This window comes from Canis lupus, chromosome 20 (assembly GCF_011100685.1).
Source record: "Canis lupus familiaris isolate Mischka breed German Shepherd chromosome 20, alternate assembly UU_Cfam_GSD_1.0, whole genome shotgun sequence".
Taxonomy (NCBI): Eukaryota; Metazoa; Chordata; class Mammalia; order Carnivora; family Canidae; genus Canis; species Canis lupus.
The window spans coordinates 49,044,675-49,071,454 of NC_049241.1; the positions used below are offsets into that span (position 1 = coordinate 49,044,675).

Genomic DNA, 26,780 nt, shown 5'->3' on the forward strand with positions numbered 1-26,780 from the left:
CAAACGTGCAGATGGGGGCAACTTGTTTTTTCCATAGGGGAGGAGGGTTGTCAACGAAACCTCTGCTGGCCGGGATGGAATTTGCATGTCTACAGATAAGTGGTTTTATATTGCTAGCAGTTGCTTACAAATCTCCAGAGCTGAGAGTTCAAAGACAATGCTATGAATCAGATAACCCGGAAGGGTGTGTTGTATAGAGATGATGCACTGAATAATCAGAACTGATTCATTGAAATGCAAACTTTTCCTTGCAAAAAAGGGAAAACAATTCATTACTGCCTTCATTCAACGAACACCTGTTCATTAAGCACCTCCTGCGCACCGTCCTAGGTGTGGGGAGACACAGCAGTGAACAAAGACGCAAAGGAGAAAAGTCTATAGAGTGGTGCCAGCCGAGTGACCACTCCTGGGGTGGAAGTGCGGGAGGGCAGAGGAAGGCTCTCCAGGGTCACATCCGGGAGGGGCGGGAACCACAGCAGGAGGTAGGACACAGAGGATGGGGAGGTGGTCCGGAGGGGGCAGACTGGGCTCTCCTGGGTTTTCCCCACTAGAATGCCAGTTCTCAGCTCTACCTAGCAGGTGGAGCATAAATGCCCAGTGGGCAAAGTGGCTCCGTCTCAAAAGGCAGAAGCCACTTGCTGTCTTAGGGGAGACATTGCTGTGCTGTGGGCCGATGGCAGGGAAGTCTGGGATGCCTGAGGGGCGGGGGGCTCAAGGAAGGGTGTGCACGCCGTGTGCGCATGCATGAGACACCACTGAACTCAGACCTGCCCTCCCACCCCATCTCCCTGCCCCCTAAACGTGAGCATTGGGGCTGGGGAAACCCCAAACCAGTCTTTCCATCAAATTTGGGCTCTGCTGCCACAAGTTCCGACTTTTTTTTAAGTTGTAAATTAGGAGGTTTTTTTTTTTTTGGCGTGAAATTGCTTACACATTAAATCCGTTTAAAAGCATACATTCAGAAGCACCTGGGTGGCTCAGTTGGTTGAGCATTTGACACTTGATTTCCGTTTGGGTCATGACCTCAGGGTCCTGGGCTCCAGCCCTGCATGGGTCTCCAAGCCTGGTGGGGGGAGGGGTGTATGTGTCTGCTTGGGATTCTCTCTTCCTCTGCCCCAGCCCCTGTATGCTCTTTATTAAATAAGTCTCTATTTTATTTATTTCTAAAAGATTTTTTACTTATTTATTCATGAGAGACACACAGAGAGGCAGACACAGGCAGAGGGAGAAGCAGGCTCCATGCAAGGAGCCTAATGTGGGACTTGATCCCAGGTCTCCAGGATCAGGCCCTGAGCTGAAGGCGGCACTAAACCGCTGAGCCACCGGGCTGCCCCTAAGTCAGTCTTTAAAAATATATTTTTAAAAGAGTACAGTTTAGTGGTATTCAGTATTCACACTGTTCTGCAACCACGTGGGTCTAGTTCCAAAACTTACTCCAAAAGAGGACTCCAGCATCCATTACCAATCACCCCCTCCCCGACCCTACTCCCTCAAAACACTGGTCTGCTCGCTGGCTCCCCGTGGATTTGCCTGTCTTGGACATTTCACACAAATGGAGTCCTGGCACCACACGGCCGACTTCTTCCATTCAGCCTGCTTTTGAGGTTCATCCATGGTGTAGCGTGCGGGCGCATCGTACCTTTTGATGGCAGGGGCATACTCCCCTGCACAGGTACACATGCTACCTGCCGTCTGTTGAGGGATACCTGGGTTGTGTCTCTTTAGGGGACTGTAACTAGCACCGCTGTGAACATTCATGGACAAAGCTGTTGGTCAAATCCCTGTTTTCAATCCTTTTGGGCATGAGATTGGGTCATGTGATCTTTCTAGGCTGAACTGAGGAGCACCAAACTGTTTTCCATAGTGGTTGCCCCCTACTTTGTAGGAAAATTTTAGTAGTTTAAGGACTTTTCACCACCACTGTGTGGGACCAAAAAAAGCTGTCTGGGGTGGGTTCAGCTGGCTGGGGAAGGGGAGGCCAGCAGGGGATCAGGGTGCAGCTGTCTGTACCCACAGGTGCCACTGCATCCCCCAAAGGTGGCAGTTCAGTGGCACCCAGAGTGCAGCCCTGTTTCTGGAGCTGCGACTTGCTCCTCACACCCCAGTAGGGGGAGGGCAGGAAGGCTGTCAGGGTCTTGAATGATTCACAGGCACTGTCCAGTCCAACAGACTGCAGACAATGATGGAGGGGCCCAGGAGGGAGCAGGAGAGAGGCTCTACATGACCTAACCAGGGCATTGCAGGGGCTGAGGTGGTGTGGAAAGCACTAGAACAGTGCCTGCACCACTGGCAGTACTACATAAATAGAAGCTGTTAGGACTTTGAAGATCAAGCCCCCCCCCCCCCCCGCAGTTTCTAAGTGCATTCTGGTTTAGTTGGCACTCAGATCAGGTGGTGTCAACATCTGTCATATGGATGGAAAGTAGCTCCCTAAGACGCCTGGCTCATCTCTGGTAAAGGTGGTGATCTGGGCATCCTTTGGAGGGTGTGCAGGCAAGTTAGGAGGCTGATGGGATCACCTGGGGCCGGAGGGGCAGGAGACTCTCCTCTGGCTCCTGGGCTGGAGGTACAGATGCCCATTCATCATTCCTCTCGGGGCAGGCGCATGGCTGGTCTCTGATGAAAAGTGCTGGGACTCACCTGGTTGTGGCACACCTGGTCTGCAGCCCCAGCACTGGCCCACTCACAGGAGCATGGGAACGCAGGAAGAATCACAGTCAGGTTTATTGCTCTGGGTTAAACCAGTGGAGACAAGACCTGGGGAGGGGGAGGGGAAAGCAGGAAGTAGGCAAACATTTCCTTCCCTTCTGGAGTCCTCGGCACCCTGACAAGCTGACCAGTGCCTTCCAGATCTGCTGATCACCTGCTCACGGGCTTGGCCTCCAATGAAATCTGAGGTGTGTGCCACCTGAGGCTCTGGAGAGCACGGCCTCTCCTTGCAGTGCCACCTGTGGGGCCACCTGCAGAGGTCTGAGCACGGAGGCTGTGGCGATGGCCTCCAATGGGCCAGTGCCCTTAGGAAGGTGTCTTGGTGGAGGAAGAAGAGGCTGCCTCCTTCTTGGCAGTGGCCTTCAGCAGCGCCAGCTTCTTGGGCAGGCTGCTGTTGGCCTTCATTACAACGTCATGTTCAATCTTCTTCCGGATGCTGACCTCCAGATCCTAAGGGGGCAACCACAGGGCAATGAGACTGGGACCTGAGGTGGGGGGTGGGATGAGCAACTCCCCCTGTAGCAGCCCCTGAGAGTCTGGGGTTTATGTCTTTCTTCTGCCCTGCACTCTTTGGGGTGTTACATACAAAAAATCCTGTTCTTGTCTCTGGACCTCAGCTTTTAAACCTCTGCTCATCCCCATTTTACAGATAAGGACACAGGTTCCTGCAGTGAGGAGGCACCTGTCCAGGGTTCCCCCAACAGGTGAGGGATGGGAGACTAGAACCTGGCACCTGGCATGCCCAGAGCCTTTGGTCCCAGCTTCCAGGGAGCAGTCCTCTCCTGGCCCCTGCCATTTCCACTTGGCCTAGGGCGAACTGGGGCCCCAAGACACAGAGATGTGAGCAAGCAAAGGCACAGGGATTTGGGTCCAAATTTAATTTAATTAAATTAATTTACTTATTTTTAAAAATTTTTAAAAATAATTTATTTATGATAGTCTCACACACACACACAGAGAGAGAGAGAGAGAGAGAGAGAGAGGCAGAGACACAGGCAGAGGGAGAAGCAGGCTCCATCCACCGGGAGCCCGACGTGGGATTCGATCCCGGGTCTCCAGGATCGCGCCTCGGGCCAAAGGCAGGCGCTAAACAAACCGCTGCGCCACCCAGGGATCCCGGGTCCAAATTTTAATCAAATTTCCCGAACTGCCCTGTCCTACATGACTTCCAACAATCATGACCACCGTGACTATCACACACCTAGAGGCAGGGGACACAACAACAAACAAGACACAGAAAACATCTACCCCCAGGGAGCTAGCACTCAGCATGTGTGTGGTTTACAGATGACATAAACGCCCGTGACCCACTAGGTTTAAGTGAAGGTAAGCTCTGCTATTGATGAAAAAACATGGGACGTGTGAGGGGTGGATGTTATTGGGGACAGCCAGAGGCACTGCCTGCTGTCAGACTAGACCCTGAGAAACGGAGCTGTGTGGACTTCTGGGAGAAGAATCTGGGCAGAGGAAACAGCCAATGCAAAAATGCTACGGTGGCATAAGGGGCAGTTAAGGGGCCAGTGAGCAAGGAGGAGAGTGGGAGATGACAAGGACAGATCACGCAGGGCCGCCCTGGGGAGGATTTGGGCTTTTCCTGAGGTGGGAAGACACTGAAGGCTGGAGCAGTGGATGGAACAGCCCAGACTCGGTTGCTCACTGGTGCCCTCTGGCGGCTGTGGGGAGAGACAGGAGATGAGGAAGGAGGTGACTGCACTGGTGCAGGTGGTAGTTGATGGGATGGGACCCGGTGGCGAGGGTCATCGGAGGTGGGAAATGAGTGGATTCTAGATTAATACTAAAAGCAATAAAGGATGGGATTAGACCCAGATGAGAGAGAAGGGGGAATCAAGAATGATCCCAAGTCTCTGGAGTCTTCCTGAATCAAGACTGTGGAAGGGTTATGTCCGGGAGGGAGAGGGGAGGATCAGGAGCTTGGTTTGGGATATGCTGAGTCTGAGATGCCCAAGAGGCAGTCTGCCTCCCGCTGCCGGTGAAGGTATGAAGACCACTGGGTGCCCAGGTCTCAGAAAACCGACATTCTCGGGAACCTAAACAAGTTGTTCAAGGTCATACGCATTAATTAGCGTGGAATACAATCTGAACTCAAGTCAGACTCCAGTAAAACCAGTTTCAAATCTCTTTAAACTTCTGAATAAATTCTACGCCATCCACTTCTGTAAAGAAGCTGCATTTAGACACAACCACAAAAACGAAGAGCAACGCAGCTAACGTTTCCTTGTGTCCCGTGCTGTTCTCAGCGCAGGGCGTTAAGTCCTTGCACTTCTGGGAGAAAGGTGCTGGCACTACGACCATTTACAGGTAAGAGACGCAGGGGGAAGAACTACTAGCTGCTGATGGGAGCTGCGAGCGCACGCAGCGCTGCCTCTCCGCAAAGCCGGCGTTTCCACTTCGCCACGCCTCCTCCCCTCCCGACTCCTACTAACGCTGAACGCCCAGAGCGGCTGAGGTGCCTGCTGAACACTTTCTGCACGTCAGGCCTTGCTGCTGCGAGGCCTGGGGAACGGTACGTGACGTGCGGGTATCCACGGCGCAGGGGCCGAAGCGGAGGCCCACCGGGTCCGGGCGCCAGCCTCCGCCCCTCACCCCCTCCAGGCCCCTTCCCTCGCCGCTCGCACGCCCCACTCACCTTCTTGAGCTTTTGCTGTTGCACGATGCGCGCCTTCTTGGGGGCGATCACACGACCTGGGAAGAGATGCGCTCGCGTGAGGCCGGGGAGCCCCAGGCCCCCCCCGCCCCCCAGACTCTTGATAGCTCCTCACCACCCTTCCTGGGGCCCCGGTTCCGCTCCGAGGCCGCCGCCGCCGCCGCCTTGCTCTTCCCCGGCTTCCGCGCCTGGAACTTGCGTTGCCCCTGCGCCATGATCGGGGATGCGCCGGAAAAGGCGGGGCTGTGAGTAATGGCAGCCGGAAGGCGAGGGGCACGACGGGACACAGCGAGGCGGCGGGACGCAAAGGCTCACGGGACACAACGTGGCAAAGCGTTAAAGAGACAGATGCCCCCAGAAGGCGCGGATCGTAGGCAGCGCTTTGCAAAAACTTCAAGGTTGTAATGTAAGAGAGTATTTACAAGGCGCTCACTTGTTTTGTAAGACTTAGTTTTATGGGCAGCCCGGGTGGCTCAGCGGTTTAGCACTGCCTTTAGCCCAGAGCGTGATCCTGGAGACCTGGGATCGAGTCCCACTTCGGGCTCCCTGCATGGAGCCTGCTTCTCCCTCTGCCTGTGTCTCTGCCTCTTTCTCTCATGAATAAATAAATAAAATCTTAAAATAAAAAAAAGACTTCGCTTCATGCTTTGTACATAAAATTTAGTCTAGCACTAGGGTGAGACGAGTGAGGCACTCACTGGTGCAAATTTTAAGGGTGCCTAAAATTCCGTAATCAGTTATCAATAGTATTTTCAACATTTAAAAATAAAATTTCAGGGGTGCCTGGCTGCTTCAGTCAGTGGAGCACGTGATCCTTGGTCCCAGGGCTGTGAATTTGATACTCACGTTGGTTGCAGAGATTACTTTAAAAAATCAGTATTAAAATATAAAATTAAGGGGACCTGGGTGTCTCAGTTGGTTAAGTTTCCACCTGATTTCAGCGCAGTCGGGTCATGATCTCAGAGTCGTGAGATCTAGCCGCATGTCGAGCTCCATGTTGACAGTGGGGTCAACTTGGGATTCTCTCTCCCCTCTCCCTCTGCCCTGACCCCCAAGTTGCACTCTCACTCTTTCTCTGCCTGTCTCAAAGAAGATCCAGCTATAGCCTACGGACCAGCTGCCTACTACTTTAAACAAGGTTTTATTGGAACAAGGGCCAGTGTCAGGGGTTAGGTAAGGTCAATTCGTGCAAAGGCAAGTGTCCAGTCCGTTTAATATCTTGATCTTTTGCTCATCATGGATATCGTTTTGCATTTTTGCATTAATTTTTAGTTTTAAAAAATATTCCATGAAGCTATTATTTATCTTGATTACTGAGCTTTTCAGTGTCCCATTGAAAATTCTGTATCCCATGCACCACCCTGGTTCTAGCCCTGAAGCAACCTAAGAGGTTAGTACTAATAATATCCGTGTTTTATAAATGAGAAGCATGGGAAGGCGAAGTGGCTTGGCCAAGATCACACTGCCGAGCTGGGTTCTGAACTTGGGCACACTGGCTCCTGTTACAGGGCCCCTAAGAGCCATGCAAAGGTCCTGTGTGCTCTCCCTGGTTTGGGGAAGGAGTGTTTGGGGGAACAGGTAAGTTTGGGGGCAGGCCATTCAATAAGTTTATTATAAACCCTAAGAGGATGGGGGCTGGATATGGAGAGTCAGGTTGATTACTTCTGGGGTCCGTATAGGGTCCCTACCCTCAGGAGGCGGTGGTGCTTAGGGCTGCCTGGAGGTCTTCAGGAGCAAAGACGCCCAGCTCTGTGATGATGCCACCAGTGATGAGGTCATGGGGGGTGACATCGAAGGCAGGATTCCAAACCCCAATCCCTGAAGGAGAGAGAGGGGAGGCAAGAAGGCAGGTATGTGGCTCTGTGGAGGTTCTCAAGCTGTTGTCACCTCTCTCCCCCATGGTGGTCCTTGAGAGTCTGGGGGTGCTCATTCTCTAAGTGCATGAAAACATGAGCTTTGGCACCTAGTAATGAGTTTAGACCCCGCATGCTCCCCCACCATTCCTGGGCTGTCATCATCCAAGAAGGCTCAGGAATCTTACATACATCTACCCCACTTTTGCTGGCTCTGAGGGTCTCCATAAGAAGCTCTAAGAGCTTAGAGCCTTTGCATGGGCAGTTCCCTCTGCCTCTGGTGGGCACATGAATCACTGTTTCCTTTCCTTTGGATCTTTGCTCAAATGTCATCTTCTCGGCAAGGACTTCCACTCTGTCCACATCTCCCTGTGTGGACACTCCCCATGCCCATCCTTGTCTTGTTTCTTTCTCCTCAGCTCCCACCTGCTTCTAACATACACTGTGGTTTTGTTATTTGTTTCATTTGTTTCCCCTCGCCCCTGCTGGATTGTCAGCCCCACGAGCCCAGGGATGTTCATGTCTTTTTTACTCCTGTATCCTCAGCGCCTTAGCATCGGTCAGGTACTCAAAAATATCTGCTGAATGACTAACAACCTTTTACACCAGAGGTGGCAAATGGGTGGCCTGTTTTCTCTGCTCACAGGTCTTTGAAGACCACTGAATTAGCTGCCAGCTTTCAAAATGTAGATGTTGGAAAAATCAGAATACCCGTCCCCCAGGTTCTGCATTCCTGTGACCACTGGCTGGAGCAGGCTGTACATGGCCTGTGTCTCTCATCCTTGTTACCCTGCAGTCCCTAGTTTTATTTCAGGGGATGGGCAGGTGTTGCCAACACTGCTTTCCACAGTCTTATGGATTTTGGCTAGTGTTCCTTCTGCCTCCGGGAAAGCAGGGATATTAAAAAAAAAAAAAAAAAAAAAAAAAGAGAGAGAGAGAGAGAGAGAGAAGAAGAAGGAGGAAATATATTTATAGAATTAATATATCTGTTTTTTAAAAGCTGTAAGGAATTGGCAGCATAGAACAATGTGGACTGTTAGGATGTCCCTCTGTGTAGTTGTATAGCGTGATTTTTACCTTAGCTCCATACCTGGGGCTCTGGGGTGGCAGCCCCATAGTACTTTCAGAGCCTAGGGATTTTAATGGGATCCCTTTTATAAAATATTGTCAATCATAATTGTTACTATCTAATGGGCACTAAGCAAGGGTCAGGCACTGTCTTCCACGTCACATGGGTGAATTTACTGGTCACCCTGGGGTTTGTCAGGTGGGTTGTAGAGAGGGCTCTTCTTACAGATGCAAACGACTGGGGTCCTGGGGCAGGGGGTGGGGGGGTGGGGGGGGTGGGGGAGGGAACTCAGGCATCTGGCTCACAGCAGCCAGGTGGAGTGGAGAAGCTGAGAACATCAGTGTCTCTTCATAGGCACTAGGTGAAGCAGTATTCTTATTTTTTCTTCAAGGGAGGAAATCCAGATAGAGACTAGCAGGATAACTTGCCCTAAGTCCCCTAACTCTGACCTTGAATCTGACCTTCAGGATGCTTCTGTTCCAAGAAATGGCTTGAAGGAGCGGTTTATGCCCCAGAAGGCTGGTTCTACCCTAAACCTAAATCCACCTGCCTCTGTGATAGGGCCAGGGTGCCTAAAGGGAGGTGCCTGGGTGCTCTGGTGCCTGTCTTTAAGGGGATGGCTTACCGGGGGCTGCAATCCTGACCCCGTTGACATCTGTCAGCTCCTGCCCTGGGCGCTCCTCAATGACGATCTCCTTTCCTGTCTCCAGACGGAGGTCACACGAGGAGCTGGGGGCAGCCACGTAGAAGGGGATGCCATGGTGCTTGGCAGCGATGGCCAGCTGGTAGGTGCCCACCTTGTTGGCCGTGTCACCGTTGGCAACCACTCGGTCGGCTCCCACGACGACAGCTGGGGAGCAAGATGCTGGGGTCATAACCTGGCCCTGGATGTTTGGAGCCCTGCCCACTGGCGCCACACCTGCTGACCTGACACGCCCCGGTGGGCCATGGCCGCTGCTGCCATGCTATCGGCGATGAGGGTGGCGGGGATCTGCTCGTAGACCAGCTCGAAGGCTGTCAGCCGGGCTCCCTGGTTGTAGGGCCGGGTCTCCGTGCAGAAGGCATGATCCAGACGGCCCAGGGTGTGCAGTGAGCGGATCACACCTGTGGGGCCCGGCCAACCAGAAGGTCAGGATGAGACAGAAAGTGACACATGGACAGGGTGGCTCATTGTTTAGGAGCACAGCTCAGGGGTGCCTGTGTGGCTCAGTCAGTTGGGCGTCCAACTCTTGATTTAGACTCAGGCTATGATCTCAGGATCGTGGGATCAAGTCCTGTATCGGGTTCTGTACTGAGCATGGAGCCTGCTTGGGGTTCTCTCTCATCCTCTGCCTCTGCCCGTCTTGCCCTCTCTCAAAATAAATAAAGTATTAAAAAAAAAAAAAAAAAGTACAACTCACCAAAGGCTTACCAGGCACAGTGCCATTTCCCCAGGCCCTTGCAGTGATGGTCTCCTCTGCCAGGCACATGTGTGCAGAGAACACCTTCCCCGCAAGGCCTTCCCTGATCCCTGATCTCTCATAGCAAGCCCCCACACCTCTGACCCCTTCCTGGCTCTTTCTCTTTAGAACTCATCACCTCGGGACCCAGCATACGTACTTATGGATTGGTTGTGTTTGTTTCTCCTGCTTTCCTGTTCCTCAGGGCAGATTTTTGTCTACTGTGTTCACTGGTGGGTCTCCAGTGCAGGACTGTGCCTGGCACACGGCAGGGGCTCAGCAAGTGTTGAATGAATAATGGAATGCACGTCTGCAGGAATGGTGGGGCTGTCGAATTCTTAATTGATGTTTGTTGAGTGAATAAATCGGTGTCTTGCCATCAAGGCCTCAGTCCCCAGGCACAAGGGCAGGGCCCGGGCAGGTAGGCAAATCTCCTGGGGAATTCAGGGTCAAGAGGAATCTGTTTCCTTGATCCCCAGGACCTCTTCCCCACTCTCCTGGTCACAGCTACCCCAGTCTTTCTTTTGGAGGGCCACTCCCTTCTCAGCCCTTTTGGAGTTCGCATCCTGCCGTTTCTGTAGGCACATGGCTTGGGCTGGGCCCACTGACTAATTGATCCTGGATAGGCAAGTGACCCTATCAGAGCCCCTGAGATACGAGGAGACTTTTCTGGCACTGTCAGCATAGAGACCCTTGGCTCTTTTCCTCATGATCTGAACCCTAGAAGCCTCCCTACTAGCCTGTGGGGGCATGAGAACGATGCCACCATGGAGGACAGAACTGAGGAACAGGGACAGGTGGATCCTGATGTCACTCTTTGACCCCTGGATCCAGCCATACCTGAAGCTAACACCCTAAGCACTTCTGTACAAGAATACATTCATATCTTTTTGGCGGGTAAAGTGGTTAGGGTTTCTCTAGTGTTCAAAAGGCCCTTCCCCGTTCCCATGGATGCCCACTCACCCAGAGCTGTGCCATAGCCAGCAGTGGCCAGTGCACCGGTGTTACAGTGGGTCAGCACGGTCACCTTGCCGCCCCCAGGAGCTGCCCGCTCCAGGAGGTGGCGGGCTCCTAGGTCCCCAATGCTCCGGTTGTCCTTGAGGTCTTTCTCCAGCATGTCCTCAGCGCAGCAGATCACTCTGGGGCCAACAAGGGGCTCTCAGCTACCAGGCTTTGGGCCCAGGCTAGCCCCTCCTCCCTAGCCAACAGCACTGTACAGGAGCCCTCCAGCTCAAAGCCTCTCCAGGCTGTGGGGCCTGCACTCTTCTGCCACTGTCACCTGTCACACCACTGGCTCACACAGCACATTTACCTCATGTGTGTGGGAGAGCACGGCAATAAACAGGACAAAAATCTGGCCCCGTGGAGTTACCTGAGGGGGTGGGGAAAGCAGGTATCTGAAACCTGATGGGGAGAGTTAGCTCTGTGGAGAGCTGGCCTGCAGAGAGCACGTGCAAAGGCCCTGAGGCAGGAGTAAGCTTCGTTGCATCAAGGAACATGGCAAGCATCGACTTAGCTGCAGCGCAGAGGAGTGTAAGAACCAAAGGGCAGGGGCGGGATGAGGACAGGAAACAAAATTTCTCAAAAGCAAAACCAGGAGAATGCGGTGGCTCTGAAAAGGACCTCCACGGTAGTTGGGGCTGTATACGGTCTGGGGAGGCAGACAAGGGATTGAGAGCAAGGATCTTGGGGCGGTCTCCAGCTGCCCCGGGGTGGGCTCTCAGTCCTGCTTGTGTGGTTTGGGGCTGATGCGCCGTGCCTCAGTTTCCCTATATGTCAAAGAGGTCACTCTGCGAAAAAGTGAACTCCCAGCCTCCCCATGGGGCAGCGCAGGGCACAAGGCCGCCTACCTCTCCCGGACCGCCTCCTCCGTGGCGCCGTCGCGCTCGGCCTCCAGGGCTGCGGCGTCGGCCAGGTGGCGGGCAGCGCGGGCCATGTTGACGGCGGTGGGCCGAGCGGTGACCAGGAAGCTCAGCGCGTCGCGCACGAAAGCCACCAGCGCGGCGGGTCCCGGTCCCCCCGCGCCCGCCTGCAGCTCCACGGCGAGGCTGAGGCAGCCCACGAGCGCGATGGCCGGGGCGCCGCGCACCTGGGGTCGGGGTGGACGCGGCGTCAGGCGGGGGCGCCCTCCTCCCGCCCCGGCCCCGCCGCTCGGCCGCGCGGCCCACCTTCATGGCGCGGATGGCCTCCCAGGCCTGGCGCACCGAGCCCACTGGCTCGTAGCGGCTGCGCTGGGGCAGCAGCAGCTGGTCGAGGATCTCCAGGGAGCCCCGGGAGTAGCGGATCGCCTCGAGGGCCATGGGGCCGCCGCCTCGCCCGCCGCCGCTCGGGAGGTGCGGGGTCCAGCCGCGCACGCGGGCGCTCGGAACGCGGAGGGGCGGGGCCGGGGCGGGGGCCGCCCCCGAGGCGCGTGCGCACAGCGATCCCGCAGCACCGGCGGCCCGCGGGGCCAGCCCCGCTTTACCTGCCGCGTTAAATCTGGGCAGTTGGTCGCCTCCCGGAAAGCACAGATGGCACCGCTTATGGGACAGCTATTGGATTCTGGGCCCTGTGTTTAGCGTACGGCTGACCAGAATTAGGGCCTCATCGCATGACCCCCAAATGTCCGGAGGGCTCCCTTTGGCGCCCGAGTTCAGCCAGAGCAGTGCTGAAGGTGGTCTGAAGTAGAGAAAGGCCCGAATTGGGGGTCCCAAAGACTAAGGAAGGCGTCTTACTGTTTGTTGCCTTGAAACCTTCCCATCCCTGCAGGGAGCAAAGACTGGTGACGCCCGAGCCCTCCCCGCACCCCCCCCAGGGCCAAGTAAGAATTTGGCCAGGACCTCAGTCCCTAGAGGGCCCGGGTCTGTCTGGCTCACGGCTGTATCCCCAGGGGCTAGACTAGTGCCTGGCATACTGCAAATACTCCCATCAATATTTGTGAAATGGGGGGACTCCTGGGTGGCTCAGCAGTTCAGCATCTGCCCTTGGCTCAGGGGGTGATGCCGTAGTCTGGGATCGAATCCCACATCCGGCTCCCTGCATGGAGCCTGCCTCTCTCATGAATAAATAAAATCTTAAAAAGAATATATTTGTAAAAAATAAAAAATACATAATTTGTGAAATGATCTTCCTTTTCCACAGTTTAGAGGGAGGTGGCCGGCTGGGTCTCTGGGTGGATGCCCTGCTGTTTCTGAGCCATTTTCTGCTCGGTTTACCAGTTCCCTTCAAAAGATGCATCAGGACAGGAAGGAGGGGAGCTCTTCCACGACCTTGTGGGGCATCCCCACACATGCATGCTCCAGGCCCAGCTGCTTCGCGCACCTCCTATGTTCCCAGCCAGGCCTGCCCTGTGTGGATCCTGCCGCCTGGTTCCCTTTCCACCCTTCACATGCAGCCTGCATTGCCTCCTCTGGGAAGTCTGCTCTGACTGCAGACCAACCTGAGCCACCACCCTGAAACCCTCCTCATGCTGGGTGGGGATCATGGCTGGGGCCACAGCTGTGGCAGCATCACACTGACTGCTGAGTGTCCAGGGAAACTCAGTGGGGTGGGAGTGGGGGTGGGGGAGTCAGCCCCTGGGCCCATCTAGCAACCTGAGGCAGGGACAAAGCAGCAGGGCTTTAATGTTGGGATGTCGTCCCACAAGGCACAAACACCCTCTCCAGGACCAAATAAATAACTCCACCGTCGCAGGAAGGTGAGGTCTGGGGAGGGGGGCGGCGTCTGAGCTCTCCCAGGGGTGGTGGGCAAGCAGGGCTGCAGTCTGAGGGGCCTCCTTGGGGGCGTGTAGCAGCCTCTGGAGCAGGTCTGGTCCCCAGAGCTGCTCATTCACTCTCTGAGTCGGAGTAATCAGCCACAAGAGAGGAGCTGAAGGTGCATGGCTGTGGTGTGTCCTGGGGGGTGGCTGCCTCCTGGGAGGAGCCTGGTGGGGACTGGGGCCTGTCCTGACATTTCCCCTCCTGCATTGGAGGCCCCCTGCTTTTGGGGGTCTCAGCTGTCTCTGCAGAGCAGTCTTGGGGGGATGTGGGCCCGTCCTGGGTGTTCCTCTCTGGCACCCATGGCTCCCCAGACATGGGGGTCTCTGTTGTGGGCTGGGGGCTCTCTGAGACCTCCCGGGATCTCCGCCGCACGATGCCCAGGTCCCCTACAGTGATGGGAGAGCTGGCCGGTGCAGATCGGCGGTTCTGGGCCAACTTCTTCAGGACACTTCCGGCTTTGCTGCTGCTGGTGGCAGGTCCCGGGGTAGAGGGGAACCAGGAGCGGCTGATGATCTCTGACCGCTTGAGTTTCTGCTTGTCCTCGTAGGCTGGGGGTTGGGAGGGAAGAGAGGGAAGGTTCAAAGCTGTTCTCTGCCTGGGCCTGGCACAGCCTCCGCAAGGCTAGGGGCCCCCATCTCTGCCCACCCAGTCCCCCATGCCCGCTAGCTCCCCACGCACAGTCCAGGGTGTGGAACTTGAGCAGGGCGGCCAGCCTGCGGTCGTCTTCCGTCTCAGGTACCAGTGGGATGGCCAGGCTTGCCTTAGCCTGCAGCGCCTGGTCCCTCTCTTCCTCCTCCTGCATGGCTTTTTTCTTTTCCTGTATGGTGGGGGACAGGAAGGGGGGAAGGCATGGTGGGTGTCAAAGACCTGCCTCTTTCTTGCCCACTACCCCGGGGTGTGTCACTCCACTCAGCTTCCTCCTCTTCGAGCCTGTTTGAGGGAAGGGCCTCACACAGTGCCCAGGACACAGAAGTCACTCAGCAAATGCAAGATGCAAGTGTCATTCATACGTGTGCTGTTCAGTCCTCTGTTGGTTCATTCCATGAATATTTACACAATGGTCAGCTTGTACCAGGCTTTGTTCTAGACACTGGGGACGCAGCAGTGAGTAGACACAAACCCTTGCCCTCACGGAGCTGACATTCTAGTAGGTTAGAGAGACAGAGTAGTGAGGAGCAAAAGAACGCAGGGAAGGGGATAGGGAGTGAGTGAGGGGTTCAACTGTAAATGTGGTGCAGAAGGGAGGGAAGGGGCAGGCAAAGTCTCCCTGAAAAGGCCACATTTGAGAAAGGACATCTGAGTGAAGAAGTCAAGTGAGCATCTGGTGGAAAAACATTCCAAGGTAGAGGGTACAGCCTGTGCAAAGGCCCAGAAGCAAGTGTGCTTGGAGTGGTGGAGGAAGTGAGGAAGCCAGTATGGCTAGAACAGAGAGAGTGAGGGGAAGGTGGAGACAGTGGGGAAGGGGAAGGTGAATCATTTGGGCTGTGGGCCATGGAGAGGACTTTGGGTTCTATTTTAAGTAGGAACCATGGAGTGTTCTGAGCAGAGATGTGAAATGACTCAGGTATTCCCATGTGCCTCCTGGTGGCCACATGGGGAACAGATGAGGGGACGTGGGAGCCTGGAGACCAGGGCAGAGAGACTGTGCTGGTCCAGGCTGGAGATGATGGAGGCTGTGGGAGTGGTAGGACCCCAAAAATTTGCCAATGGGAGACAGGGATGAGGGGGAGTCAAGGTCGACTCCAGGTTTCGGGGCTTGAATCCCTGCAAGGACAGAGATGCCTCCATTGCTGAGAAGGGGTGGCTTAGTGATGCACAGGGGCTTCTGGGGGTGTTAGGCTTGAGTGTCCTTAGACACCTCATGGGGAGATGCCCAGAAAGCAGGGGACACACAGCTCAGGGCACAGGCACAGCTGGAGGAATATGTTTTTGGTTATGAATAATTAGTGAGAAAACTAGCAGTTTTAGTCCTAATAATGACCACAGAATGATCAGAAAAGGAAGCAGGAAGGGACAGGAGCTGTGGGATGGTGACAGCTTGTGTTCCATGGGGGTAGCTGGGGAAGTTCCTGCCTGTCGAGAGTGGGCACAAGGCACAGGCACTCATATGACCCTGGGCCCTGACTCCCTGTGACGTGTGGCTCCACCGGGTATCTTTCAGAAGCCACTGCAGTCACTGACAGCAGTGTCCCTGGGGACAAAGGTCAGCGTTTGCACCTGGACCCTCAGTGACGCTCCATGCCAGGGCAAGTGTCTTGCTCAGGCATTCCTAAATATGCATGATTACTTTTATTTTTTTTCCTTTTTTTTTTTTTTAAGGTTTTATTTATTTAATCGAGAGAGAGAGAGACAGAGACAGAGGGAGAAGCAGGCTCCATGCAGGGAGCCTGACATGGGACTCGATCCCCGGTCTCCAGGATCACGCCCTGGGCTGTAGGTGGCGCTAAACCGCTGAGCCACCCGGGCTGCCCCCACGATTACTTTTCATTGTAGGTGACTTTCCCTTTCAATTTTTGTTTTCTTTTAACCACAGGGCACTGCAGAGAGGGTTTTGGCAATTATGTAGGGGTGCGTTGATGATATCTAGACTTCATTTTGGGATGGTTGAGTGGACCTATGAGGTGTGTGTTAGGAGCTGAGCAGCAGAGGGGTGCCCGGTGAGCTGGGGCTCCCCAGGAGACAGAGGCTACTCCTGAGGTAGGGATGTGGTCAAACTGAGGCTCAGAGGGCCAGATGACCCACCTGCAGATAGGACATGGTGGGGAGAGGGCTGGCCCTGCATGCTGCCCCCCTTGTCAATGACCCCCTCTTCGAGGTCCTGACACTCCCCCCATGCCCTGCTCACCCGGAACCTCTTCCGTAGCATGCTATTGAGTGCGAAGTCATCCTTCCAGGCGCTCTGGGCCTCCTGGATGTGGCTCAGGGTGGGGAGGGCCTTCTTCAGTGTGCTCCGGTCGGCCTCGCCATGCTCCAGGCGGAACATGGCATCCGTCTCCAGCTTTTGCTTCTTCTCGTGCTCTGCAACAGCCAGAATGCGGCAGGGCTGGCAGGCTCCCGCTCGGGGCCGGGGTTGGCCTCGGGGCCCACCCTCCACGCTCACCTGTCGTCAGCACCTGCTCATTGTCCGCCATGTCCCAGCGCTCCTCCTTGCGCTGGGCGCCACTCACAATCACATAGTCACAGTTGGCGGGGTCCGTCTGCATCTCGATGTAGTTGACGCAGAGGTGGCATTTCATCCGGAACCTGGGTGGGCAGAGGGTGGAAGTCAGGACAGCATGGTGGCCCTGGTCCACCCGTCACCCCTGCTTCCTTCCCTTTGTGTGTGTGTCACTTGACAGGTGTTCACTGAGCACCAACGACACACCAAACTCTGTATCTGGGGTTATGGCTGTGGGTGAGACAGACTGTCCCGTCACCCCGGAACTGATATTCTATCTGTTCTCTGTTCATTTGTTCACTCATGTATTCAACATGTCCTGCTCTCTGTGGCAGGCTTGGCAGCAGCTGGGGACACAACAGTGAAGAATGCCAGCCTGCTCTCGGGGGGACTGACATTCCAGCAGGGGCCATACTGGCAGCAAATGCACAAGTGACCACTGTCAGGTGGTGTGCGCTGCTTTGGAACAGGCCTGAGAGGTGGTGTTGGAGCAGAAACCCCAGGAGGGAAAGGGAGCCTTACAGATATCTGAGAAGAGCGTTCCAGGCTGAGAGCATCGAGGTCTTCCTGGGGTGTGCGAGGGACCTTGAGGGGGAGAGTGGGAGGAGGCGAGGACAGGGAGAGGACTGGGCAGAGCGTGCAAGGCCTGGTGGCCATGGGGAGGGCTCAGGAAGTGGGAGCCATGGAGTGTTCTGACAAAGGGATGTGCACTGATTGACAGATCGGGGCCATTTCGAGGACAGGACTGAGGACGTGGCCATCAAGGAATGGCTGCCCATTCCACTCAGACTCCTTTGTGGCCCTCTCACCCTGCAGCTACCTGATGTGTCCCTCTGAGACACCCACCGGGCTGCCTATACCTGTAGATTGGGGTTGTGTAGTAATTGCCAACCTTCTTCTTTTCTGCATTGTAGCGAACACCTAGAAGGAGAGGGAGAAGATGGGGGCTCAGTGTCTTTTCCCTGGGTGGAGGGTGGACAAAGGGGTATTCCATCTCCCCAGAGGGGAGACACCTCTGGAGAGCTCTAAAACTCAATGTGGGAAAGAGCCGTATGCACGCTTGATGACAGGTCCTCAAGCCACAGAGGGTGGGCAGCAGGAGGGCCCAGGTTCAAATCCTGACTCCACCACATTCCAGCTATAAGACCTTAGGTTGGCTACTCTGGCCCTCTGGGCCTCAGTTTCCCCATTTGTTCAATAGGGATGACTACAATGCCTACCATGTAGCGCTGATATGAGGACCACAGGAGCTAACTACATATACAGATCACTTAGCACAGGGCCTGGGATGTGGCAAGTGCTCAAGGGTCAGCTTTTACTATTTACATCTGTGTTTTTTGTTTTTTCACTGATAGGTGATAGATACTCTTGATCTGTTTAATCTTGCTCACTGGTGCTGTGGCCTGAGTTTTCCTTTCCTGGTGGCTACTTCAGTTCCTGGCCTTGAGGGTGACCTGCCTCTGGTGTCAGGCTGTGCCCTGCTTTCCGTCCCCTGAGGACCTGGTGGCCCCAGATGCCCCTGGCTGGGTCTGATCAGGGGGACCTACTGGTGGGGAGTGTGTGTGTGAGTGTGAGTGTGTGTGTGTGTGTGAGAGAGAATCATCCTCCTCAGCAGTGGGGTGGCCCAGCTCCTCCTTCCTGCTCTTCCATGGCCTCTGTGGGAGGGGCCCGACCATTGTGCCAAGAGCTACCACTCTGGTTTACAGAATGGGCTGCTGCCTGGGGCCAGGTGCTGCGTGAAGAGCTGAGTGTCCTTGGTGTCACGGAGTTGGAAATGGAAGTCAGGCGGGTCAAGTCACCTCCCTGAGTCTCAGAACTGCCCACGGGACCCTATCTGTCTGTCCATCTGTGGCAGGCACAGGGGTCCAAACGCTAAAGGTAACAGCAGTTTGAGTTTATAAGCCTTCACGTGCTACATAATTTGTATGTTACACAGGTGGGAACTCATATCATCTGAATTTTATGGATGGGTAAACTAGGCCCATAGAGACTAAGTCACCTGTTGTAGGTGACCCAGCTCAGGAAGTGGCAAAGCCAGGCCTCCTGACTGCTCTGCTGTGAGGTGTCCACAACCCACTAGTCACTGGGGGTGCCTGTCTCCTCTCTGATTTCTGATCAGGGGCGGGTGGTGGAGACAGCTTCTCACAGGCCCGGCAGTTAAGGGTTCACCATCTGCGGGGCTGAAAGGTCGGGGATGGGATGAGGAGTAGAAGGGCAGGTGAAGCTCACCCATGCCGATGTGGTTCTTGCAGCCGTCACACCAGATGTTATAAGGCATCTCAAACCTACACAAACAGAAAACGGTTTATTGGCGCCCATCTGCTTGGGCTCTCCCTGGATCTGCATGCCCGTGCCTCCAGCCACAGCCACGCTGCAAAGGGCATGTGCGTGGGGAGGATAGAGTGGTGGGCATTCTTACAGCCAGGCCAGTCCTGTCATCCTGCTCTCCCACGGGCTCACCCTATCGGGGTGAGTCTCTGCTGGTGCTGCCCCGTCTTCACGTCTCACTTATCAGCTACACAAACTAGAGTGGAGGAAGTGAGCTGAGGGGAGCAGTGGCCCAGCTAGAGTTTAGGAGAGGTGCTGTACTATTACTACCTTTCTTTTCTGTGGTTCTATTCGGGACATGTGATCTGGCTGTCCACGTGCAGGAGTGACAAAGCTTTTGTCTGAAAATACCATTAAGTGATGAATAGTGCGGTGAAGTAAAGACACTCTCCATACGAGCCGAGGGCTCTGCAGAGTGGGAATGGGTGGTGTGCACAGGCCTGGTGGCGGAGCGTGGTGGGCTCTGGAGCTGGAAGTACGGGGTGGCATGTTTCCAGGTGACTTTCAGTTCTGTGCTTCCTAAGGCGGGGACTCAGATCTTGATTCTTTTTCCACAGATGTTTTTGCCCCTTGTGATTGGCACTGGATCCTCTGCTCAGGCCCAGGTTGGACCGCAGAGACAGGTCAGAGTCCACGAAGCAGAGAGGGGCTTGTCCTTCTGAGGCAATGCAGGCTGGCTTCTGCTTCCTGTCGTGGCTGACCCACTGGGGCGTGGGCCACAAACAAAAGGGGAGCCCTGCAGGTAGGGCCACTGTCCTGGCTCAATGGCAGTCATGGCTGGGATTCTTTATCCTCTCTAAACCCATGCCCTTTGCCCTGTGACTCTGCAATGCTGCCTGCCAAGAGGTGGGATAAATACCCTCCCAGCTCCCTGCAACATGACTGGCTTTGGGCAATCAGTGAGACAGAAGTGACAGTGTGCCGGCTCTGGGTCTTGGCCTCAAGGGTCCTTTCCTGCCTGTGCTCATTCTCTTCTGGAACCTGGGTGCTGCCACGTGAACCAGCCCGGGCTAGCCTACTGGAGGATGAGACACCTGTGGAGTGGAGTCCAGTCGTACCAGCCCAGCCAGTCCCTGGGGACCAGCCAGTCCCCAGGTGACCCTCGAACATGCCAGAGAGCCCAGCGTGGGTCGGCCAAGCCCAGGTACGGCCAAGCCCAAGTATGGCCAGCTGAGCTGCAGAACTGTGAACAGCACACAATACATGTTTATCATTTTGTTACATGGCAAAAGCTGACTGATACGGCAACTTCCTGATTTCTGGAATTAAGACCCTGCAACACTGGGCAAAATCAGGGGCATTGAATTCTCCCAAAGACCCATGCCAGGTAGCACAAAGTGCAGGGGTCCTCAGGTAGTGCCAGGGCCTTACCTGATGATGAGGATGCCTTGTGACAGCTTCCGAGCCCGCTCCCGTAGCGGGTGGCTGTTGTGGTAGCGGTTAAGAGAGCCATGCTGTGGGAAAGGACAAGAGAGCAGGTGAGCACAGCCATGCCAGCTCCCCCAGATTGAGAGGCCGCTTGCTCACGTCCTGTGGGGGTTGCTAACAGCAAACTGCAAGGCACTAAAGGTCTTGGGGCAACAAGTGGGGTTGGAATCAAAAATACAGAAGTCTCAATCTATGCTCTTCCATTTAGAATATGCGAGAGCTGAAAGAGCTTAGTGACCCTGGGGAGTGACATCACTTTTTGTTTGCTGAGCCTGGTGTCCCCCAACCGTCCACCAAGGACGGTGACTGTAATGGCCTCTGGTGATGGGGGGAAGACAAGGTGAGGGGGCAGCACTGGTCAGATTACTGGGTACTCCATGTGCCTCCTCTTGTTTTTTTCATTTCAATTTATTTATTTATTTTTAAAAAAGATTGTATTTGTTTATTCATGAGAGACAGAGAGTCAGAGACACAGGCAGAGGGAGAAGCAGGCTCCATGCAGGGAGCCCGAAGTTGGACTCGATCCCGGGCCTCCAGGGTCACGCCCTGGGCCGAAGGCAGTGCTAAACTGCTGAGCCATCCAGGCTGCCCTGTTTTTTTTTTCATTTTAAAGGTTATTTTGAGATTTTATTTTTAAGTCATCTCTATGCCCAGCATGGGGCTTGAACTCACAACTCTGAGATCAAGAGTCACAGCTCTACCTACTGAGTCAGCCAGGCGCCTGCATCATCTTGTTTTAACCCCTCCAGGCCCCTGGAATGTTGAGGCGTTTTTTTATTTCCCCCTTTTGACGTATGAGGAAACTGTGGCACAGTGAGGCCAGTCATGTGCCCGGGACGTGTAGCTGGGATGCATCGCTTTGTTCCCAGGCCCTTACGGAGTACATATGGTGTGGGCCACAGAGTACGGAGTGCCACAGTGGTGAATGAGAAAGATGGACATCTCTGCCCTCAGGCAGATGTTCTAGATGGGGAGATGGGCAACATCCAAACAAATGAATGGCACATCAGGGAGTTACAGGGCGACAAATAAAAATAACATGCTAGGTGATGTGACAGAGAATGAGACAGTGGTCAGGGAGGCCCTCTGTGGGGAGAGATCCAAAGAAAGGCAGTGCCCACTGCCCTTACCTTTTCTGGATTGAAATCTGGAGGGTAGTACTTGTTTACACCTTTCCTTTCACCCTGGGAAGGAGAAGAGAGAGGTGACTCAGAGAGGATGTCCTGGAGGAGACCCTGTCGCCCAGCCTTGCAGGGTGGGACCCAGATGAGGGAGCCTGGGGGACATCCTAGAGAGGCCGTAGGCTCAGAGGGTCTGAATGGGGACAGAGATTTGGGGACTGGAAAACCACTGTTGTCACTCTGGAAAACTCCATGAGAATCAGACTCTCCTGAAGCAACGGCTTTCAGTGTTTTGGGGACTATGACAGACAGTAAGATGCATTTAACACCTGCCACTGCAAATGCACACATAATAGAGCTGAAACATGGCACAGGTTTCATGAAAGAACGCTCACCCTAGCTGTGAGAGTCTTGGTTTTTATTTATTTATGTTTTAAAGATTTTATTATTTATTAGCGAGCAAGAGACAGAGTGGGCATGAGCAGTGGGGAGAGGGGCAGAGGAAAAGGGAGAAGCAGGCTCTCCACCTAGCAGGGAGCCCGATGTGGGAGCTGGATCCCAGGACCCCGGGATCATGACCTGAGCTGAAGGCAGACACTTAACCACCTGAGCCACCGAGGCACCCTGGGTCTTGCTTTTTCAATGCTGGCAGCCACCCAATAAACTGAAATAATGACCCACCAAAGGAGTGGGTCTCAGACTTGGCTGAATGTTATATCCACCTGAGGAGTCTCTAAAACACTGATGCCTGGGCCCCACCCCCAGAAGTTCCCCTGACAGGGTCTGCTCTGGGGTGTGGTGCCTGGACTTTAAAAGGCATTGTGCAAAACAGGTGTTTGAACAAATCCTTGTGCATGCGTCTTCATGGCAGCACTAGTCACAACAGCCAGATGGTGGAAACAGCTCAAGTGTTCACGAGTGGATGAACAGATACACAGAATATAGCAGATCCAGCCGGGGGAATATTATTCAGTAATAACATGGAATGGAGTTCTGATGCCTGCTACAAGTTGGATGAACCTCAGTGGAAGAAGGAACCCACAAAAGGCCATGTATTGTATGAGTCCACTTATATGGAATGTCCCCAACAGGCAAGTCCATGTAGGCAGGAAGCAGGAAGCAGGCTGCCAGGGGCCGCGGGAGAGGAGCTGGGGAGTGACCACTCGAGGGGACAGGATTTCCTTTTTGGGACGATGGAAATGCTTTGGAGCTAGATAGAAGTGCTGGCTGTGCCACACTTAGTATGAAAATACTAAGTGTCATTAAATCACACACTCTCCAACAGTTAATGAATTTCACTTCCTTAAAAAAAAGAAAAGAAAAAAGCTGCCTAGGTGATTTTAGCACATGGCAAAGTTTGAGAACCACTGCACCAAAAAGATCATGATCCAAAGTTTGGAAATACCACCTATCAGGTTGGGGGTGGGGAGGGGTGGGGGGAAGGGCTCCTTCCCTGACACAGACCAGAAGAGAAACCCAATAAGCACAACGCTGTCCACTTACCATCTTGGGAGTTGCCTACCGGTCCTCTCCTTCAACACGGCTGGACTGAAAAGACGGTAAGACACGGACTGTGCAATGTTAACTACCCTGGCCAGTCCTGCCCTCCTGGGCAGCCTGGTGGAGGGGCCACGGCTTTCCGGTGAAGATTCCGTGGGCTATGTGCGGTGGCAGCGGCTCAGACGATCCTCCCAAGAGCGGTGTTTGTCTGTTTAGAAAGACAGTATCCTCTTCACTCTCCATCCAACATATATCTCATCTTTCTGCAGCCCTCATTATCTCTTACCTGGACCAGCACAGCTGCCTCCTCCCTGGTCTCCTGGCTTGCCCTTGACTGCCACGCTCGGTTTTCTCCACAGGAACCAGGAAGAGATCTTAAAATATAAATCTGAAATACTGTTCTGCCTAAACCCCTCCATTGATTGCCATTGGTTTGAGAAACAAGTCTAGCCCCTCCCCATAGACTGTGGGGCCCCCACCTGCCTCTCCAAGCCCGCCTCTTACCCCTCTCCCTCTCCCTCACTCTGTTCCAGTCATGTTGGCTCCCTGGATGCGTTCAAAGGCTCGGCAGGTGCAGGACAACTGCCTGAATGCTCTTCCACCAGCTGTCTGTTCTTTGTCACTGGTCTCAGCTCAAACATCATCTCTGTCAGAGGCCTCATTTGACTACCCGATCTAGTCACTTCTTCCCTGGGGTTCCTATCACACTGCCCTGTGTCAGCTGACTTGTCTACAGTCTGACTCCTCCGCCAGGTCACGCTGTGCTGTATCTCCAGCACCTGGGATAGTGCCTAGCCCCTGATAAATGCTGACTGCACAAACCACTCATAACTGATTAAAGTTTCCTAAGAATTAGTGCAGGTGACACAGGTATCAAATACAAGTCTCCTTAAGCTGGGAGTGGGCGACCTCCCTCCTCTTGTATGTTTGGAGGAGAGACTTTCAGGTCAAACAAAAGGAAGTTCTACTTGACACCAAAGAGAGACGCTACGAGACACTGAAGTATATTCTAGAATGGAGACTGGCAGATTTTCTCTGTCGGGGACCAGAGAGTAAATATTTCTGGCTATGGGGACCAAACTGTCTCTGTCCCAATGACTCTACTCTGTTGTCATAGGCAAAAAGCAGCTGCAGGCAATATGTGAGCGTTGGCTGCATTTCATCAAAACTTTATTTATGGGCACTGAAATTTGAATTTCACATGGTTCTCACCTGTCACAAAATATTATACTTGTTTTTGTTTTTTTCCAACCATTTATAAAGTCAAAACCATTCTCAGCTGGCAGGCTGTACAAAATCAGGCAGTTGCCTGGTTTTGACCTGTGGGGGTGGCCTGCTGGCTCCCTGTGCTGGAGTCAGGAAGCATCTAATGGTTTCTGCCAACTTAGCTGTGCACTCTCTACCAATTACTGAGCGCCAGGTGTGTACCCAGTCTAACATCACTGCCTCGTTCGCTCTGTATTATGTTACTATGATCTCTAGTTGATGAACGAGAACACGGGGGTTCAAGCAACTCCCTCAGGGTCAGAGGCAAGCTGAGGTGCAAAGCTCCAGATGTAAACCCAGATGTAAACCGTTCCGCCATGACCTTGAACATCTCTTTACCTCAGATCCTCCATTTTTAAAGTATGCCCCTGGACCAGATTTTCCCAAGGTCGTTTCCAACCTAAAAACGCTTTTGCTAACGAAACAGCTAAGTGCCTACTTAGGCTCTGGGGCACAGTTCCCTGGGCCTGCATCCCAGCTCCATTCCTTCCTAACTGGGCGACTTCAGCCAGCGTCTGAGCTTCCCTGAACTTGTATTTCCTCAAGTTGTAAAGAGTATATGTTGGCAACAGGACTTCCTGGGGTTGCTGGGAATGAAATAAGACATTGGGAAGTGTTCGCAGGGCATCCCATTTACAGGAGCTGGGGCTCTTACAGGGGTCTTACCAGCCCAGTGACTGGCACTGGTGTGGGGCTATAGGATGAATGTACAGAAATCTCTAGTCCTTGGTGTCAGGAGTAATGATAAATCCCACTGGCTTAGGGCATCGTGCTCGGTTTGCAACGTGACTGCTTGCTAGCGTTTTGACTTTGGCAAAGCATATCTCTCTGAGCCTCAGTTCTCTCATCTATAAAGAGGGTTTATAAAAGTATCAATCTGATAAGGTTGTCGTCAAAACTCAGTGAGCTGAAGCACAGTCCAGCGCCCGACGCAGAGTTAATTATCTCTCATGCTAGACCGTTTTACAAGCATTAAAATCTTCACCATAATCCAATTAGGTAGGGGCTCACCAGTCCCATTTTTCAGATAAGAAAGCCCAAGGGCCCTTCAGGCATAATATGGCCCGGGGGCGGGGGGGGGGTGCGCTGGGACTGAGGTCGCGGCTGGGGCCGGGGGATTCCAATCAGGGGTCGCGGCTGGGACCGGAGCCGGCTCCGGACATGGGCCCACAGCCGCAGAGCCCCGCGGCCCTCAGCGAACTCGTCCCCCATCCGGCCGCTCCGAGGTCGGGGGAAGCAACGACCAGACCCCGGGCCCTCTGCGGGCCTGACCGCCCCTCCGCCGGCGCGTACTTACCTGCCCTCCTCCTGACGTCACGCCGTGCCAGTGCCCGGAAGTGAGGGCCGGGCGCGCAAGGGGGCGTGGCGCACTCGGCGCGAACGCGGACGCTGGCGCGAGGCGGAGCTAAGCGGCACCGCTGCGCTGATTTGATTGGCTGAATGCCAAAAGGAGTAGACCAATCCGGGCTTTGTCTTCCCAACTGTGGGGCGGCCCCGCGCTTCCCAGGCCCCGCCCACCCCGCCCGGCCCAATCCCAGGCCCGCTTCCCCGGGGGCGCTGGCTGGCTGGGTGCCGCGGCAGCGCGAGGCTGTGTCCACTGCAGCCTGCCGGCCAAATCAAACCCGCTCCCTGCCTTTGGACGGCTACCGATCTAAGACTTATTTTTCCATTTTTATTTATTTTTTCAAGAGAGAGCAAGAGGTGGGGGGAAGGGAGAGAGACAAGCAGACTCCTCGCTGAGCACAGAGCCCCAAGCGGTATTCGATCTCATGACTCTGAGGTCAGGACCTGAGCTGAAATGAAGAGTCCCACGCTTAACTGAGCTACCCGGTGCCCCTATTTTTCCATTTTTGAATGGTTGTGGGGGGAAAAAAAATCTAAAGAATTACCTTTTGTGACCTGTGAAAATACTATGAAGTTCAAATTTTAATGCCCATGAATAAAATATTGGAAGACAGCCATGCCTATTCATTTACCCAATTGTCCATGGCTGCTTTCCCACTACAAGAGCAGAGTTGAATGGTTACAATAGGGAGTGTGTGACCCATACAGCCTAAAAATCACTATCTGGAGGACAGTCAAGTGGGCTGGCCCTTCCCTTGGAGTCTTCAGGCCAGCCTGGATGTGCCTTTTGCACAGGGGAGTGGCTTTTGAGTTTACTTTCATGCTCTGTAGGATCCATCAATCTGTTTCTTCATTTGGTTATTCAACAGCCCTTTAAATAGGTGCCTGCGGATGAGACTCAGAGAGCAAACGACACACCCTTTCCTCTGATGAAGCAGATGCTTCAACTGGCAATTGACCAAGGGCAGTGTGAGAAATACTGACAATACTACTACTACTACATTATCCGCTGCCAGGCCTTGTTTTAAAGCCCACACAAGTTGGCTGTCATGTAATCATGTTGCTGAATACTGAGTGCTCTTAACTCTCCAGGCATCCATTCATCAGTGCTCACCACTCATATGTATCATCATCTCAGGGAATGCTGCTCCTAGGAATCAAAGA

The 26,780-nt window shown here is 54.0% G+C and overlaps 3 protein-coding genes across 5 annotated transcripts; all 3 read right to left on the minus strand.

The window, feature by feature from the left end:
• Positions 1 to 2,705: 2,705 nt before the first annotated feature.
• On the minus strand, positions 2,706 to 5,650 carry C20H19orf53 (chromosome 20 C19orf53 homolog). The gene is made up of 3 exons (XM_038567086.1): positions 5,490 to 5,650; positions 5,357 to 5,412; positions 2,706 to 3,159 (listed from the first exon to the last, which is right to left on the minus strand). Exons 1-3 carry the CDS (start codon positions 5,587 to 5,589, stop codon positions 3,016 to 3,018), a joined length of 300 nt encoding a protein of 99 aa, XP_038423014.1. The 5' UTR covers positions 5,590 to 5,650; the 3' UTR covers positions 2,706 to 3,015.
• On the minus strand, positions 3,074 to 12,106 carry MRI1 (methylthioribose-1-phosphate isomerase 1). The gene is made up of 8 exons (XM_038567085.1): positions 11,904 to 12,106; positions 11,586 to 11,824; positions 10,699 to 10,874; positions 9,224 to 9,400; positions 8,922 to 9,146; positions 7,063 to 7,192; positions 5,357 to 5,412; positions 3,074 to 3,159 (listed from the first exon to the last, which is right to left on the minus strand). The coding sequence occupies exons 1-6, from the start codon at positions 12,033 to 12,035 to the stop codon at positions 7,065 to 7,067; spliced, it is 1,077 nt and encodes a 358-aa protein (XP_038423013.1). The 5' UTR covers positions 12,036 to 12,106; the 3' UTR covers positions 3,074 to 3,159; positions 5,357 to 5,412; positions 7,063 to 7,064.
• Positions 12,107 to 13,313: 1,207 nt separating this feature from the next.
• On the minus strand, positions 13,314 to 25,659 carry CCDC130 (coiled-coil domain containing 130). Of its 3 annotated transcripts, none has more exons than XM_038567083.1 (11): positions 25,570 to 25,629; positions 23,293 to 23,357; positions 23,010 to 23,214; positions 21,516 to 21,569; positions 20,329 to 20,411; positions 18,859 to 18,914; positions 17,490 to 17,550; positions 16,573 to 16,715; positions 16,318 to 16,490; positions 14,151 to 14,289; positions 13,314 to 14,020 (listed from the first exon to the last, which is right to left on the minus strand). In XM_038567083.1, exons 3-11 carry the CDS (start codon positions 23,010 to 23,012, stop codon positions 13,539 to 13,541), a joined length of 1,194 nt encoding a protein of 397 aa, XP_038423011.1. In that variant the 5' UTR covers positions 23,013 to 23,214; positions 23,293 to 23,357; positions 25,570 to 25,629; the 3' UTR covers positions 13,314 to 13,538. The 3 variants fall into 3 exon arrangements, with proteins under 3 accessions (XP_038423011.1, XP_038423010.1, XP_038423012.1); XM_038567082.1 differs by having other exon boundaries at positions 23,293 to 23,380; positions 25,570 to 25,617; XM_038567084.1 differs by lacking the exon at positions 23,293 to 23,357 and having other exon boundaries at positions 25,570 to 25,659.
• Between the last annotated feature and the right edge of the window lie 1,121 nt (positions 25,660 to 26,780).

What these genes read in the sequence shown, in the direction of transcription:
- CCDC130 (XM_038567084.1), bottom strand. An exon ending in CAAGGCATCCTCATCATCAG is followed by an intron (nt 18,915 to 20,328) that starts GTAAGGCCCTGG and finishes CTGTTTGTGTAG; the next exon opens with GTTTGAGATGCCTTATAACA. An exon ending in TGAGCAGGTGCTGACGACAG is followed by an intron (nt 16,491 to 16,572) that starts GTGAGCGTGGAG and finishes TGGCTGTTGCAG; the next exon opens with AGCACGAGAAGAAGCAAAAG.
- MRI1 (XM_038567085.1), bottom strand. Translation starts at nt 12,035, where the DNA reads ATGGCCCTCGAGGCGATCCGCTACTCCCGGGGCTCCCTGGAGATCCTC. An exon ending in GAGGAGGCGGTCCGGGAGAG is followed by an intron (nt 10,875 to 11,585) that starts GTAGGCGGCCTT and finishes TGTTGGCCCCAG; the next exon opens with AGTGATCTGCTGCGCTGAGG. An exon ending in TGGCTATGGCACAGCTCTGG is followed by an intron (nt 9,401 to 10,698) that starts GTGAGTGGGCAT and finishes CGGGCCCCACAG; the next exon opens with GTGTGATCCGCTCACTGCAC.
- C20H19orf53 (XM_038567086.1), bottom strand. Translation starts at nt 5,589, where the DNA reads ATGGCGCAGGGGCAACGCAAGTTCCAGGCGCGGAAGCCGGGGAAGAGC. An exon ending in CCGGGGCCCCAGGAAGGGTG is followed by an intron (nt 5,413 to 5,489) that starts GTGAGGAGCTAT and finishes ATCTCTTCCCAG; the next exon opens with GTCGTGTGATCGCCCCCAAG. An exon ending in AACAGCAAAAGCTCAAGAAG is followed by an intron (nt 3,160 to 5,356) that starts GTGAGTGGGGCG and finishes TTGCCCCCTTAG; the next exon opens with GATCTGGAGGTCAGCATCCG.